We start from the raw sequence: 15,051 nt of genomic DNA, 5'->3' as shown, positions 1-15,051 counted from the left end.
CTAGCCATCTCGCAAAGTGGACAAGTGATGTTGTCTCTCTGGACCCGAGTTTCCCCTTCCATAAGCTGAGAGTGATAACCTGTGCGCCCTGTCATGCCATCTCTTGAAGCCCGTGGTCAGAGGTGTTCAGGAGCTGCAGCCAGCACTAACGGAAGGCAGAGGACCTGTCTGAAGGGCTGTCCTGGAAGAAGGGAGACAGTCAGGGAAGGACTTTTGACAAGCAGATCCAGCTGGGCCCCTCACACGGGAATCCTGTGAACAGACGTGGGATATTATAGGGGACAGACTCCACCTGGACGGTCACTCTGAATGCCTGTGTGGCCCTGCCTGCCAGGGGAGCTCTCTCAGGAGCCCTCCTTCATGGCCACCCTTTCTCTCCATCTCCTGCAGGTGCTGGGTCCCAAGCCAGCTCTGCCCGCAGGTACTGAGGACACAGCCAAGGAGGATGCGGCCAACCGCAAGCTGGCCAAGCTCTACAAGGTGAGCTCCTCGGCATGAGACCTGGCTCTCCCAGCTCCTCTGCCGAGGGACCTTAAGCAAAGCAGGGTCCGTGCTGTGGGGCTGGGCTCTGCTTTCTCGTGTCTCAGGAACGCTCGTGTATTTCCATGTTGCTCCTGAGTGTCCGTCAGTAGACCTGGCAGAGCAGAAAAGGAAAAAGAAGAATAAGACCTACTGGGCTCAGAGCTGGAGGGCAAACGCGTGGCTGTCACTCGGAGTGCTCCGTGTGTGGGCTTGGGACATCCTCTTGCTGACACTCACGTGCCCGGCTCATCTCCCTGTCCCCTCAGGTCTCCAATGGAGCAGGCAGCATGACAGTCTCCCTCGTGGCTGATGAGAACCCCTTTGCCCAGGGAGCCTTGAGGTCAGAGGACTGCTTCATCCTGGACCATGGCAGGGATGGGAAAATCTTTGTCTGGAAAGGTACTGGGGGCAGGGCCAAGGTCTCACCTGGTCTCTCGGGTTGGTCTCTTATGACTGTCAGGAGCTCCTGGGGAAGGCAGAATTTTGGAGACACCCTGGTGCCGTGGAAATCAGGAGTCTTATTGACTACCCTGGCTTTGCAGTTGGCTTGCTGTGTGACCTTGAGTGCTTTCTTTAATCCTCTCTGGGCCTCAGATTCCCTATGTGAACTCATGTTAGTATTTCCCAAGTGTGTTACAATGTCAGTTCTCTGAGAGGTTCTTTGGTGTCTTGTAAATATTACAGAAAAAATGTCTAGCTCTGTGGTCAAATACATTCATGGACTACAGTGAATTGGATAATGTTAAACGTTAGACTTTAAATGTGCTGATGTACATTGGGGCTGCTCATGAAGGTGCTTGGTTTCTGTTAGGGGAGCATCATGCTTCAAGTTCACAAAACTCTTCAAGGAATATTTTATGGGAGGCTCTTGGGAAACATTGGCCCAGATGTTTCTGAGAGACCTGAGATGTTGAGAGTCTCCCTTTGTGTTCTCCCCACAAGCTCTAAGGCTAGTTCCAGGGAAGAGGCCAGAAGGAGGGAGACAGTAGATGGACAGAGAGCTAGCACGTGCTTGTGGCTGTTACTGTAAATACTCTCTGGGCCCCTTGGGCCTGGACTAGCTGACCTTGGTCTTGGCCTTGGCAATGGAAAGTCTGGGTACTCAGTAGCCAGGAGCCCTCAGAGTTGAGATAAACTGGAGACTGCAGAGTGGGACAGATCCCCTCACAGTGGAAGGAGGCTGGAATATGGAGGTGGGGAGTCTGAATCACAGGATTCCCAGTTGTTGAGTGGTCTTGGCCAAGTCATGTAGCCTCTCTAAGACCCTAATTTTCTCACGTGTAAATAGCAACAGTAATGACATTTATTGCATGAAGTGTTGTATGGATCGAATGAAATCATCTATGTATAGCTGTCAGCACAAAGTACGTGCTCAGTAAATGGCCCACAGTGGCTTTGTGATTGCTGTCCTTGACCAGGGTCCCAGCTGGACCCCCAGGAGCCCTGGGAGCCCTCAGCTCCTGGGGCAGAGGGGTGGGTGTCTCGTCTTGGCTCTCCACAGACTAAAAAGAGTAGGGAGGTGAGTTTGGCTACCCGTTTCCCTGGATCATTGGACATTAGGCTGCAGCGGGACCCTAGATCCCCATCCTCCATCACCTTCTCTGGCTGCCAACAGGCAAACAGGCCAACACAGAGGAGAGGAAGGCTGCCCTCAAAACGGCCTCCGACTTCATCTCCAAGATGGAGTACCCCAAACAGACCCAGGTGAGTCTTGGGGGACCGGGAGGGATGGGTCTGTTTTGGGGGATACACGCTGGGGAGCGAGCAGTGTCCCACCCTCAGTGTGGACTGAGTATCTGAGGCTCCCAGGAGGACCCCCGCCAGGCACCCAGCCACATCCTACCTCTCCCCTTCCCCTTCCCAGGTCTCAGTCCTTCCTGAGGGTGGCGAGACCCCGCTGTTCAAGCAGTTCTTCAAGAACTGGCGCGACCCAGACCAGACGGACGGCCCAGGCCTGGCCTATCTCTCCAGCCACATCGCCAACGTGGAGCGTGTGCCCTTCGACGCTGCCACGCTGCACACCTCCACCGCCATGGCCGCCCAGCACGCCATGGATGACGATGGCACCGGCCAGAAACAGGTGCCATTGGGGGGTGAGGTGGCTGGGCTGGTCCAGGCCACGAGGGCAGTGGGGTGCCGTGGCTGGGGTGATTTGCTTAGGGATAGGGACACTTGGGTTGGGTATCAGGGCTCGAGTAGGGGTTTGCGTGGAGAGAAGGGGTGGAGAGTGGTGGGCATTGCAGGCAGGACTCCCTGTTTGGGGACAAGGGTGCTGTCCCAGGCTAATGCTGACCGCATCCTCTGGGAGGTGCCGTGTGTGTGGGTTCCTGGACTTGGTCCTGTAGCCAGTGGACTTTTTCTTTTGTCCTTTTGGAAAAAGCAGACTTAGATTTGCTCAGTTCTGTGCTCTGGAAACTCATTGTGCAAATGGGTGTGAAGCCGGTGAATGGACTTGGAGAGTTGTGAGGATGCCATGGTAACAGTTTAGGGGAGAGAGGGTGATACCCTTGAGCTTGGGAGACCCAATGGCAAAGGAGAGGTGGGGGTGGGGCTCAGGGAAGCCTGTGAGCAAGAGTCCACTTCAGGCCACTGTGACTGCATTCCTGTGGCAGGAATAGCAAAGGTGTTCATTTTGATTTATGACTCTTTTATCGTTGGTGTTGTTATTCATCCATGCTGCTGTGGGTTGGGGAGGATGTAGTGAAAATATTTGGGGCAGGGCACAGTAGAAGGAGCTCTGGCAGCCTGGCTGTGACCTGGAGCAAGGTTCTTAACCTGTTGGAGCCTCACTTTCTTGCCTGTAAAATGGGGTTTAATCCTGCTCCATTACCTTCAAGAGTTTCCAAGATCCTGAGACTGTAGGACTGTTTCCAGGAATTGGAGGAACGTGGTATCTCTGCTGTACCACCAGGTGGCACTGCAGGGCCTCCCGACCACTTGGAAAAGGTCGTGTTATGGAAGTGCTGCAGAGACCTGCCAGCAGGGGTCTTTCTGAGGTCACTCAGTGATGGCCCTGCCTCTGGAGGTATCTGCAAAATCCCAGTGATTCAATAATGATACAGATAATAGAAACATTAGTAATACAATAATAATTATATTCATAAGACCAGCTGCCATCTACGGAGTAGTCAGCTGGTGCTGGCACCATGTTGGACCTCCATGAGTGAACTCCGGGGATTCACAATTCTTCCAAGAAGCTACTGTGATTATCCCTGATTTTCAGATGAGAAAACTGAGGCTCAGAGAGGTTCAGCAAGTTGTCCAAGGTCACATGACCTGTAAGGGATGGGGCCTGATCTTGGGTCTGGGCATGGCTCTTAACCCCCACTGGGCTACATTGGACAGGAGCTGCCATGATAGTCCTTACCAGGGGGAGGTCCAGCATGGGGCGGGGGTGTGGTTTGAAGATCCAGAGTCTCAGCCCGCCCCTTGGAGACTCTGTGCTTTGGGCAAATCATTTAATTTTATCCTGAGCCCAAGTCGAGTCACCTGTGGAAGCTTGGCCTGTTGTCCTCTGTGCCGTGGTTCCCAGATGGCCTGAGTTGGGGCAGGGATGCTGCATGGTGTCTGACCCCAGCTCTGCCCTGACAGATCTGGAGAATCGAAGGCTCCAACAAAGTGCCTGTGGACCCTGCCACGTACGGGCAGTTCTACGGAGGTGACAGCTACATCATTCTGTACAACTATCGCCATGGTGGCCGCCAGGGACAGATCATCTACAACTGGTGAGGGCCTGGGGCCATCTGCTGTGTTGGGGGTGTGGGGGCCACTGACTGGGAGGAGAATGAGCAGGACGGAGAGAAGTCTGGGTGTGTGGACCTGAGGTGGGACAGCCACCCGCTGCAGGAGAGCCCACAGTGCCACCTGTCCTCGTTCTCCAAACAGCATCTAACTCACTCTTACTGAAAGAGGATGGCATGTGCATTGTAAGTGATGTGGTGAACAGGTGGAAGCAAACACATCACACTTCTCCCACAGTCCAGGCCGCATCCCGAGCACATTCCTGTTGACCCTTCCGTGTTTTCTATACCTATAAATAAGTACAATTATTATATATTTCAACTAAAAATAATTATTTAAGCAGTCCTTTTAAAGTAAAGGGTCCACTCAGATTGTTCTGTTATTGAACCCAGTTGCTGGGTCCGGGGTTGAGGAGGAACACTGAATCCAGAAGGATTCAACGCAGGCCAGGCTTCATTAAGGGACTTCCGCTGGAGGCAGCAGGTCGTCACACTGATAGGGAGGGTGTCCGGCTGGCTCCAGTGGGAAAAGGGGCCAGGAATTTCTGCCCAAGGCAGAAGGGAGACAGCATGTGGGGGACAGTGATCCCAGGCTGACTCAATAAAGAGCAAACGGGATGAGCTTCCATGGCACTTCTGGAGTAGGCAGGAGCTCCGACTCTTGGCACCTTCAGACATTGGCGGGTGGGCGTGGGGGGGTCCTGTCGCATCTGCGCCCTTCCTCCCGCCTCCTCAGGTGTCTAATGTCTCATTACCATCTTAAGTCTCACCCGGATGTGCCTTCTACTCTGCTAATAAGGTGACAGCAACCGTGGGTCACTTGGGTGACTGCCGAGTCCTGCATTTGCCCCTTGCCACCTGGCGTTGCCCTTCTCATCTGGGAGAGTCTCCAAGGCTGCTATTTTCAGAAAAGTGCAGACCCTGCCCTGGCTGACTGGAGCTGGCGCTTCTGCTGGCCGCAGTCTCAGGAGGCCGAGCCGCCTTTCCCAGCCGCCATCCCCTGGCGAGCCAGTCCTCTCAGCCCGCGGCCTGGCAGGCTGGCGCACTGTCAGCTCCTGGTTCTCTAGAATGGCTGTCAGACCCTGGAGACTGAGAGTGGGCCCGGCCGCCTCCTTTCCCTTGAGAGGTGTTTATCCTTATCCTGAGGGGTCCTGTTTTCATAGTGGTCCCCATCTGTGTCAGCTCCAAAATCAAAATGATAAAGAGGTGTTATTGAGCCATCTCATCCACACCTCTGTCCTTCTCTACCCCATTCACCAGACCGCCTCCTGCCTGAGTAACCACTTTCGGTAATTTCTTGCATATTCTTCCAGTAGTTCTTTTTTTTTTTTTTTTTTTTGTTCGGTGCTGGGGATTGAACCCAGGGTCTTGTGCTTGCTAGGCAAGCACTCTACCAACTGAGCTATCTCCCCAGCCCCTTCCAGTAGTTCTTTAACGCAAACGTAAACAAACGCAACTCCGTATTCCTGATTTCCTTCCCCACATACTATGTATATTGTTCTACACTTTGCTTTTTTGACTCAGTTCTTTCTGGAGACCAGTCAATGTCATTACATAGCTTCCTCTTCTTTGGGTGGAGGCGCTGTGGCTGATTTAACCCACTTCCTGCTGATGCATACTTGGGTTGCTTCCAGTCTTTAGCTATTACAAGCATCTCTGAGATTAGTAATCTTAAACAAACATGATGTGGAATGTGTAGAGAAGTCCCTCTAGAGAGAGTTCCCAGAAGCGGGGTTCTGGGTCAAAGAGTCAATGCACCTGTCACTTTGATAGATGCAGCCAGTTTCCCTTGAGCATGTTTGTGGCTTTTCACATTCCCACCAGCAATACGTGACAGTCCCTGTTCCCTGTATCCACACCCCTGGACTAGGTTGTCAAGTTTTTAGATGCTTATCAACCTGATAGTTTATAACCTGATGTCTCAGTGTGCTTTAAATTTGTGTTTGGGGCTGGGATGTGGCTCAGTGGTAGAGCTCTTGCCTGGTATGTGCAAGAGCTCCATCCTGAGACAAGGAGTAAATGCCAGGTGGGATCCTGGGTTAGATCCTGGGTTAGATGTGGCCCCATCCCCAGTACCAAAAACCAAGACAAAACAAAACAAAACAAAATAACCAAAAAACAAAAATAAAACAAAACAAGATTCTGCAAATTGTGTTTGGCTTTATATATAGCCTCAGACTTTTTAAAAAATATTTTTTATTAGTTGTCAATGGACCTTTATTTTTTATTTACTTATTTATACATAGTGCTGAGAATTGAACCCAGTGCCTCCTCACACATGCCAGGCAAGCGCTCTACCACTGAGCCACAACCCCAGCCTTAGCCTCAGACTTTTTATTTGATTATTGACTTTTGTAATTCTTCTTTTTATTTTGAAACAATTTTAGACTTGCAGGGAAGTTGCAAAAATTGCCGACAGTTCTTACACGCCAGGACCCAGGTTCCCCTGGGGTCACGTCCTAGATAACCATCACGCAGGAACCTACCATTGTTACAATGCCTCCTGCTTTCTGTGGGCTTTCCTGGAACTTCCCCGGCTTTCCCACTCGTGTCCTTTCTCTGGTCCAGGATCTAACCCAGGATCTAACCCATGGCGTTTGCCCCTTGTCTCAGACTCCTGGAATCTGTGGCACTTTCTCCCTGTTTTATTTTCTTTTACAACCTTGACATTTTTGAGGAATGTCGTCAGGCAGTTATCTTATAGAATGAATCTATAAGACAACTTCGCACTTTTGAAAGCAGCTTAAAAATTTTAGAAAGAGATTTTAAATGCACGTGGTATAAAGTCTTAAGGAAGCTTTTTAAAACAATTAGCTGTGGCAGCACACTGATTTGTCAGATTTTGCTTATTTGAATAATGTACATTGGTAATGGGACATTTAAGCAGCATAGGAAGAGGTAGGATAGAAAGCCCAGCCACCCCTAACTGTCCCCTCTCAGGACAGTCACCACCGATCTTTTGGTGGCCATCCATCAGACCTTTCTGCCTGTGTCCACGTCAGGCTGAATCGACTGACGTCTTTTCCTACCACTGGGCTCATGTCTGCTTGCTATTCTCTGACCTGCCTTTCCACATAGTGAAATGTTCTTGGCCACTTTTCTGTATCTCAGATTTCAGTCTCAGAGCACCTGCGTTGTCCAGCACAGGATGACCCAGCCAGGCCCCTGTGGGGCACATTTAGGATAGGGAAGTCCATTCATTGTACTCAGATCTGTGTAAGACCAGTGCTAAGCCAAGAGCAGGCAGTCTTGGTTTGGCTCCTGGCCCTGGTTTCTTTAACTCACTTCTGTCCCCTGTGATGTGGAGATTTGTGGGTTTCTCAACGCAGGGCTCTGTGCAAACCTCAGTGCTGAGTCTCACTTCCTTCTCCAGGCAGGGCGCCCAGTCTACCCAGGATGAGGTTGCTGCATCTGCCATCCTCTCTGCTCAGCTGGATGAGGAGCTGGGAGGAACCCCTGTCCAGGTGAGCCAGCCCATTCCTTCTCTGGGCTGTGGCCTGGACCTTGTCCATCTGGTCACTCACTTGCCTGTCCATCCATTCATGCAGCAGATATTTATGGAGGGCTTCCACCTGCCTGGCCTCACCCCTGCAGCAGGGACATGGCTGCCCTGGTGGGCCTTACAGTCCAGGGGGAGGTAGACACTCGGCGCACGTGCACACAGATGGGGGTGTGAACCATACACCGTGACTGTGCAGCCAGCAGAATGATAGGACACTGTGGGAGAGGGTACTGGGACAGGCCGTGTGGCTGAGCAGGAAGAAGATGGGTGTGGAGCAGCCCACGTGGGTTCGAACGCTGACTTCATCTCTGGGCAACATTGGCCAAGTCGCTTAGCCTCTCTGTGCCTCTGTGTTCTCCAAATGGGGGCGATCGCGGTACCCACCTCATAGGATTCCTGTGGTTGAGGAGTAAGAGTTAACATTTGTAAAGCAGTTAGAGTCATGCCCGACACGTAGGGCCCTTCCTGTGTACATGCGTGGTAAGTATAAGGACATAAATGTCCAGAAAGATGTAATGAGGTTTGAGAAGCCATCCTCCTGCCCTCGGGAAGGCACTCTTCAGGTGGGGCCTAACAGTCAAGTCGGAGTTGGCCAGGCCAGGAGTAAAGGGAAGCGCATTCCAGGTGGAGGGAGGAGCATATGCAAAGGCCCTGAGGTGGAGGCAGTGATGGCATTAAGGGGAGGAGGGTACTGCGACTTGAGGCTGGAGAGGTGGTCAGAGGGGCTGGGTCACATGGAGGCCACAGTGATGGATGCTGACCTTGACCCAGAGAGTAGCAGGGAGTTGCTGAATGGTGACGTTCCCTTTGGGTGAAGGGATTTCTGGTTAAAAGGTTGCTCTGGCTGCTGACTGAGCCCTGGAAGGCCAAGAGCCAGGCTGTAAGGGGTCGTGGGGGAAGCTGACAAGAGTTCTGCTGCCTCCATCCTGCCCTGGGGGTGGGTGGGGCTCTGCATTTGAGTCAGGGTCAGCTTCCTGATGACTGGGACAGTCTGGGTGCCAGACAACGAGAGGGTCACCGCCTTTGCTCATTCATCCCAACAACGGTGTTGGCAGTAACTCTGGGCACCATTTGGAGAGGAAGAAGCCTGGAGGTTGAGATGGTGCCCAGGTGCTCCCTCCGGTGCCCAGGTGCTCCCTCAGGTGGGCCTTGAAATGAACTCCAGCCCAGCCGTGGCGGGTTGTTGCCCGGATTTAGTTAGCAGGGACCACACCTGGGTTTGAAGCGAGGAAGACACACGGCAGAAGCAGATGTGACACCTCTTGGTGTAGCTCCTGTCCACCACCAGCCCTGTGTGTAGGAGGGGTCTCTCCAGATCTGGAAGGCCTCCTTTGCTCCGGCTTGTGTGTCAGGGACTGACGTCACCCTTCTGGAGGAATGTCCACCACCAATCCTTAAGCTTCCATTTAAGGGAATATCTGCAGACACGGGCTCCCCTGGTTCTTGGACTAGACTCAGGGTCAGCGAGGCAAGTCCTCATGGGGGTGGAGACGGGGAGCAGCCGAGGCAGTGCCCAGGGGACCTCAGGAAATAGCACTGTCTCCAGCCTTCCTGGAACCCCGGTTTCCCTGCCCAGCGCCTGTGTGCTGCAGGGTCACGTTCAGAGGCTGTGTGGTGGCCCTGTTTGGGGTGGGTGTGTGGGTGCAACGCCACACATAAGGACTGATTGCACTGCCCCCTTTTCCCGACTTGCTCTCCTGTCTCCCTCCAGAGCCGTGTGGTCCAGGGCAAGGAGCCTGCCCATCTCATGAGCCTGTTTGGTGGGAAGCCCATGATCATCTACAAGGGTGGCACCTCCCGCGAGGGTGGGCAGACTGCCCCTGCCAGTACCCGCCTCTTCCAGGTCCGGTCCAGCAGCGCTGGAGCCACCCGGGCTGTTGAGGTAATGCCCAGGTCCTGGATCCCGGGAGGGATTCCCTGGAGCCTCCCAGGCTTGATGGGCAGATCAGCAGGCCCAGGAGTGGGTGGGACTGGGCACGGGGTTGTGCCTTCCTGTGCTGGCAGCAGGACTGTCTTAGATGTCCGCCTGTTTCAAGGACACCCAGGGGCCCCTGCACATCTTCCGTAACACTGCTCGCTCCCTGCACAACTGGACACTGTTCCTGATTCCATTCCGATGGTGCTGTCCCTTTCACGGTGGAAGGCAATGACCCGGACATAATTCTCTTACCATGGTCTGAGCCCCGGAGAAGATGGGTGCTCCATCACTTCCTTTGTTTTGGGCACTCAACCTCTGTTAATGGAGCCCGAAGTTCTAGAATCATCTTGGCTCATCACTGTGCATTAGAGACTCACAGGAGTCAGCAACACCCCTCAGTATCCAAAGTTTGTGCGCTCAGCTATGCTGGGGTGTTTTCCAAGTCCCCACCTGGGTGCTGGTCGCATTGCAGGGTCTCCTGGGCTGTGAGGAGGGACCTGGGGCTTTGTATCTGGTTCCTGACGGAGTGAGCACTTTCCTCACAGGTGATGCCCAAGGCTGGTGCGCTGAACTCCAATGATGCCTTTGTCCTGAAAACCCCCTCGGCTGCCTACCTGTGGGTGGGTGCAGGAGCCAGTGATGCTGAGAAGACGGGGGCCCAGGAGCTGCTGAGGGTGCTGCGGGCCCAGCCCGTGCAGGTGGCAGAAGGCAGCGAGCCAGGTAGGAAGCGCGGGGTCTGCAGCTGTCAGCTCTCCCTCCTTCCTACTGCCCAGGGCGCTATCTTCCTACCTGTCCCCAGTGCCTGTCCTCTGGCATGCGTTAAAGAGAAGCAATTGGACTAAAATGCAGGCTGTGGTCAGGAAGAGGGTGGTCTCCAGGAGTTAAAGACAGGAGAGCACAGCGCAGGTGAGGCAGTCTAGGAAGGCTGCCGGAGGAGGAGGTCACTTCCCTGGAAGCCTCGGGAGACCTAGGCAGGGCTGCTGGCCTGAGGGGCACAGCTGTCTCTCCTCATCCTTAGAATATGCCCGGGCAGGCTCGCCACCAGCCTCCTTTGTTTGCTGAACATAGGTCAAGACCATCTTCCTTTTTCTGGGAATGAGGAACCAAACTTTGGTGTATATTTAATTTTAGTGAGTTTAAGTGTCAGTATTTTCTTGTGACAGAGCAGGCAGAGGCAGAGCAGGTGTAGTGGAAAGAATATGGAGACGGAGGTCAGAACAGATTTGCATCTGGTTTGCTGTGTACCAGCTGTGTGCCTTGGCTGAGTCGCTTAACCTCTGAGCCTCCACTGCCTCCTTTGTTGAGAGGTGATAATTATCCTGTCCTGCAGTGCTGCCGTGCTGGCTGTGCCTGCTGCCAGGACTACCCTCTGTAGGCCTCCCTTTCATCATCTTCAGACTCCCCCAGGTCCCCTCCCCTCGGCCCCTGGGATTGTAGGTGGAGTTGGGGGTGCGGGGCAGTCGGTAGGGCTCTGGTAGCACTTGCCCCCGGGTCTGGGAAGATGTGCTGGGGTGACAGTGGCCTCCCCCAGCAACCACTGTGGCCTCCCCTCACAGACAGCTTCTGGGAGGCCCTGGGCGGGAAGGCCACCTACCGCACCTCCCCGCGTCTGAAGGACAAGAAGATGGACGCTCACCCTCCTCGCCTCTTTGCCTGCTCCAACAAGATCGGCCGCTTTGTGGTGAGCCCCTGCCTGGGCAGCAGCCCCGCAGCTCCCTCCTGGGGGAAAGGGAGGGCGCCAGCCCTTCCACCCTGAACCTCCCTCTGTCCTTCCCAGATCGAAGAGGTTCCCGGCGAGCTCATGCAGGAAGACCTGGCTACTGATGACGTCATGCTCCTGGACACCTGGGACCAGGTGAGTGAGAGGCAAGGTGAAGGCCAGAGGCAGTGGGAGAAGCTGGGCTTCCAGCTCTAAGAGCAGTTGCCAGATGGCCCGCAAAGAGGCAGCACCAGGTGTTCTCAGAAATGTCCCCGCGCCGGTCGTTTCCCCACTGAGCCTCTGTTTCCTCTGCTGTAAATGGGAGTGAGGGTCCTCCCTTGAGGACTGCAGAGCACCAGTCAGTGCAGGCTGGGCCGGCTGGGCGCACCCCCTCCCCTCACAGCAGGTAAGCACTCACCTAAGCCTGCTGGTGAGGAAGGCTGAGCTCCTGGGTCACCCGGGGGGTGGCTAGTGCCCCTCTTTCTGTTTTAAAGGGCTCTGGGCTCTGCTTCTTCTCACAGGGGAGGCTGGTGAGCCAGACTCAGATGGGAAAAGGCCCTTCCTTCCACCAATACCCATCGAGCCCCTGATTTGTGCCTGGTGCCTTGTGTGTTGGATGCTGGGGAGAGAGGACTGAGTGGAGCGGTGTTCCCTTGTCCTCACAGGGCTCTTTCTCATGATTGGTGACAGGTCACTAACCCCTCCCATCAGATCGCCTTCTCCCAGAACCCTCGGGTTTGCAGAGTGGCCGGCCCCCCGAGCATGAACCTCCCCTGCCCTGCCACAGGGCTGCTTCTTGGGTTCCTAATCCATGGGCTACTTAATCAGTTTGTCCCTCTGTTTATTATTCACTCAGCCAGCTTTCATTCAGCACCACGGTTTTCCAGGCAGAAAGCTGAGCGCTGGGAATCCTGTGATGAGCCAGGTGGACAGAGTGCCTGCCTTGGAGGGGCCTCCACTTTAGGAGACAACACACTGATAGTAAAGAGCAGTCAAGTCTGGCATCTTATTGTCCAGTGCCATTTTATCAATGGCAGGTGCTCTTGGAAGTGATATTACAGATGACACATAAAACTCAGCTGATAGATTTTTATGTGAAACAAAATTTATCAGAAGGCACAAAATGGTGGTAATGGTGGTGAGCTGTTTTTAATCCCAAGTCTTAGACCCATGTTGACCATGACAGAGATAGGCACATAGTAGACTTCCAATGTATATAAGTTGGATGAATAAATGAGTAAGAATGTGTTTGGCTGCTCATTCGTTGAACAAATAAATGCTTTTAAAGGAATTGTTCATGAACTTTTTGAGAGGGGTCTCCAACTCAATGTCTGATGGTACCTGGTCAGGCTGGGGTGGAGAGTCTTGAGGAGTGGTGGAGTCTGAGGCAAACTGGATCTGCCAGCTTCATCCAAGTGAAGGTGAACATCCAGGGCTGCTGGATCCTCTAATTTCTTAAGAGAGGTTGGGAATCTAGATGTCATCACTGGTTACTAAATTTGTGGAAGAAGATATTACGTGGATTGGCAGGTGGGCCAGTGCATTTGTAGGTTACCACTTTGTGACCTCTGTTCCACATCCTTCCAGCCATGGGCTCTGTTAGTTAGCCAAGGTGCTGTCTTGTCCAGCATGTGGCACCTCCCTGATCCTCCTTCAGCAGGGATTTGGTCAGTACGCTCATGTCCTTTCCATTTCATACCTCCAGGTCTTCGTCTGGGTTGGAAAGGACTCCCAAGAAGAGGAAAAGATGGAAGCCTTGACATCTGGTGAGAATGTCTGTGTGGTCTTTGGCTGTGGGGTGGTGGGCACAGCTTCTGGCGTGGGTCTGGAAGTTAGCATCATGGGGTGACCACTCCCTCCTCCACAGTCAGTCCCCCATAAGCCCTGCCTTGGGCAGTGTGTTGGTCAGCTCTCTGTTACTGTTAGAAATATCTGAGATAATCATCTTATAAAGAGAAAAAGATTTAGTTTGACTTATGGTTTTGGAGGTTTCAGTCCCTGATCAGTTGACTCTGTGGCATTTGGGCCTGTGGTGAGGCAGTGCACCATGGTTGGAACACGTGGTAGAGCAAAGCCATTCACCTCTGGACTAGGTCTCAGAGAAAGAGGAGGCAGCAAGGTCCCATTGTTCCCTTCCAGTGACTAGAAGACTTCCCAAAAGGCCCCATGTCCTCCCCTTCCAATAGTGCCACGCTAGGGACCAAGCATTGCATGGGCTGTAGAGGGCCTTCCAGAACCATATTATACAGCAGGCAGTGAGAAAACAGATGAGTTGCTTCAGGAAGCTTCAGGGAAAACCAGGAGAAGGAAGGACCAGAGGAGAAGCTGCATCCAGTTTCCAGGATGCCTGAAAACCAGACGTGACAGGGTTCTGATGTTGGAAAGCAGATCCCTACTAGTTTAATGGAGCTGATTTAGGGACTGGGAACCTAAAAGCAGGTTCTTTCATATCTTCCAAGTGACATACCCAAGGAAGGGCCGAGAGTTTTGTGGCAACTCGTGTCCTGAACTACCCTCTCCCTGGTGGGGGAGGCACTAAGAATTCTTGGGGGTTCTTTTTCCCACCTGTGTGTCTGCAGCTAAGCGGTACATCGAGACGGACCCTGCTAATCGGGACAGGCGAACCCCCATCACCGTTGTGAAGCAAGGTTTTGAGCCCCCCTCCTTTGTGGGCTGGTTCCTCGGCTGGGATGACAACTACTGGTCTGTGGACCCCTTGGACAGGGCCCTGGCTGAGCTGGCCGCCTGAGGAGCGACAAGACCCATCAGGGTCACTTATTCAGTGCCTTTTAGAACTGTCTGTCTCCCAAAGTGATCTTACAGTGAGCCAGATGTGTGTGCGGGTGGTATTTTTTTTTTTCTTTCTTTTTTTTTTTACAGTAGACAAAAACAGCCCTGCGAAATATCAGGGTTCTTGCAGAATTTTCTCAAATATCTGCGCTTTGAAAATTAAATTCAATAAAAGCTTTTTGAAGTGTGTTAATTTCATATGCCTTAACTGTTCTGCTTGTGCAACAGCTCCAACACACCTGATAGCAAGAGTGTCTCCCTGCCTGTGTCCCTACTCGTTCTGAGAAAGGCACTTTGCATGTGCCTGTGAACCAGCAGATGAGCTATATCCACCCTGGGTACTAATCCTGGTCCTCCAAGAAGCAGATGCTGATCTGAGATGAGATGTGCTCAGACTGTCCTGGGGGACATGCTATGCAGGAAGACTGGGAGGGCCGTCAGACCCGGATGCAAGTCCGACCTAGGTGGAGACGAGAGCGGTCTGGGCAGAAGCATCCTTCCTGACCATCCGGAAGGTCTGGCAAAACTTTCAGGCAGTCCTGAGCCAAAGTCAAAGTGTTCTTTAATGATATGATCCTATTTTTGTTGTTTTTTATTGTAGCTTACTGTATGTAGCAGAGTGTTTATCATTTCGACCATTCGTAAGTGTACAATTTAGTGGTATTACATACTAAATAATTCAGAGTAACTATCACACTATCTGTACCCACATCTTTTTCATAATCCCCAACATAAGTGCCTTGCACATTAATTAGATGATAATTCTCCATTCCCTCTCCACCCCCTGTCCTACTTCATTTCTGAAGTTGCCCTGTCTGTGTGGAGTCACACGATAGCTGCTATCTGTACCTTACTTGTTTCATTTAGAATAGCATTTTCA

At 52.8% G+C, this 15,051-nt stretch overlaps 1 protein-coding gene across 3 annotated transcripts in view; it reads left to right on the top strand.

The window, feature by feature from the left end:
* The window catches only part of Gsn (gelsolin), a 54,211-nt gene extending 39,847 nt beyond the window's left edge, over nt 1-14,364 (top strand). For all 3 annotated transcript variants that reach the window (XM_047524176.1, XM_047524174.1, XM_047524175.1), the window contains 12 exons: nt 391-480; nt 789-921; nt 2,138-2,226; nt 2,387-2,602; nt 4,114-4,247; nt 7,636-7,726; nt 9,476-9,646; nt 10,228-10,402; nt 11,239-11,363; nt 11,460-11,537; nt 13,087-13,147; nt 13,961-14,364. In XM_047524176.1, the coding sequence (XP_047380132.1) occupies nt 391-480; nt 789-921; nt 2,138-2,226; nt 2,387-2,602; nt 4,114-4,247; nt 7,636-7,726; nt 9,476-9,646; nt 10,228-10,402; nt 11,239-11,363; nt 11,460-11,537; nt 13,087-13,147; nt 13,961-14,130 (1,533 nt within the window). In that variant the 3' untranslated portion in view covers nt 14,131-14,364. The remainder of the gene's footprint in view (nt 1-390; nt 481-788; nt 922-2,137; nt 2,227-2,386; nt 2,603-4,113; nt 4,248-7,635; nt 7,727-9,475; nt 9,647-10,227; nt 10,403-11,238; nt 11,364-11,459; nt 11,538-13,086; nt 13,148-13,960) is intronic.
* Nucleotides 14,365-15,051: the final 687 nt, after the last annotated feature.

The sequence above is a fragment of the Sciurus carolinensis genome, chromosome 14, assembly GCF_902686445.1.
Source record: "Sciurus carolinensis chromosome 14, mSciCar1.2, whole genome shotgun sequence".
Classification (NCBI taxonomy): Eukaryota; Metazoa; Chordata; class Mammalia; order Rodentia; family Sciuridae; genus Sciurus; species Sciurus carolinensis.
This window is presented reverse-complemented; position numbering and strand designations above follow the sequence as displayed.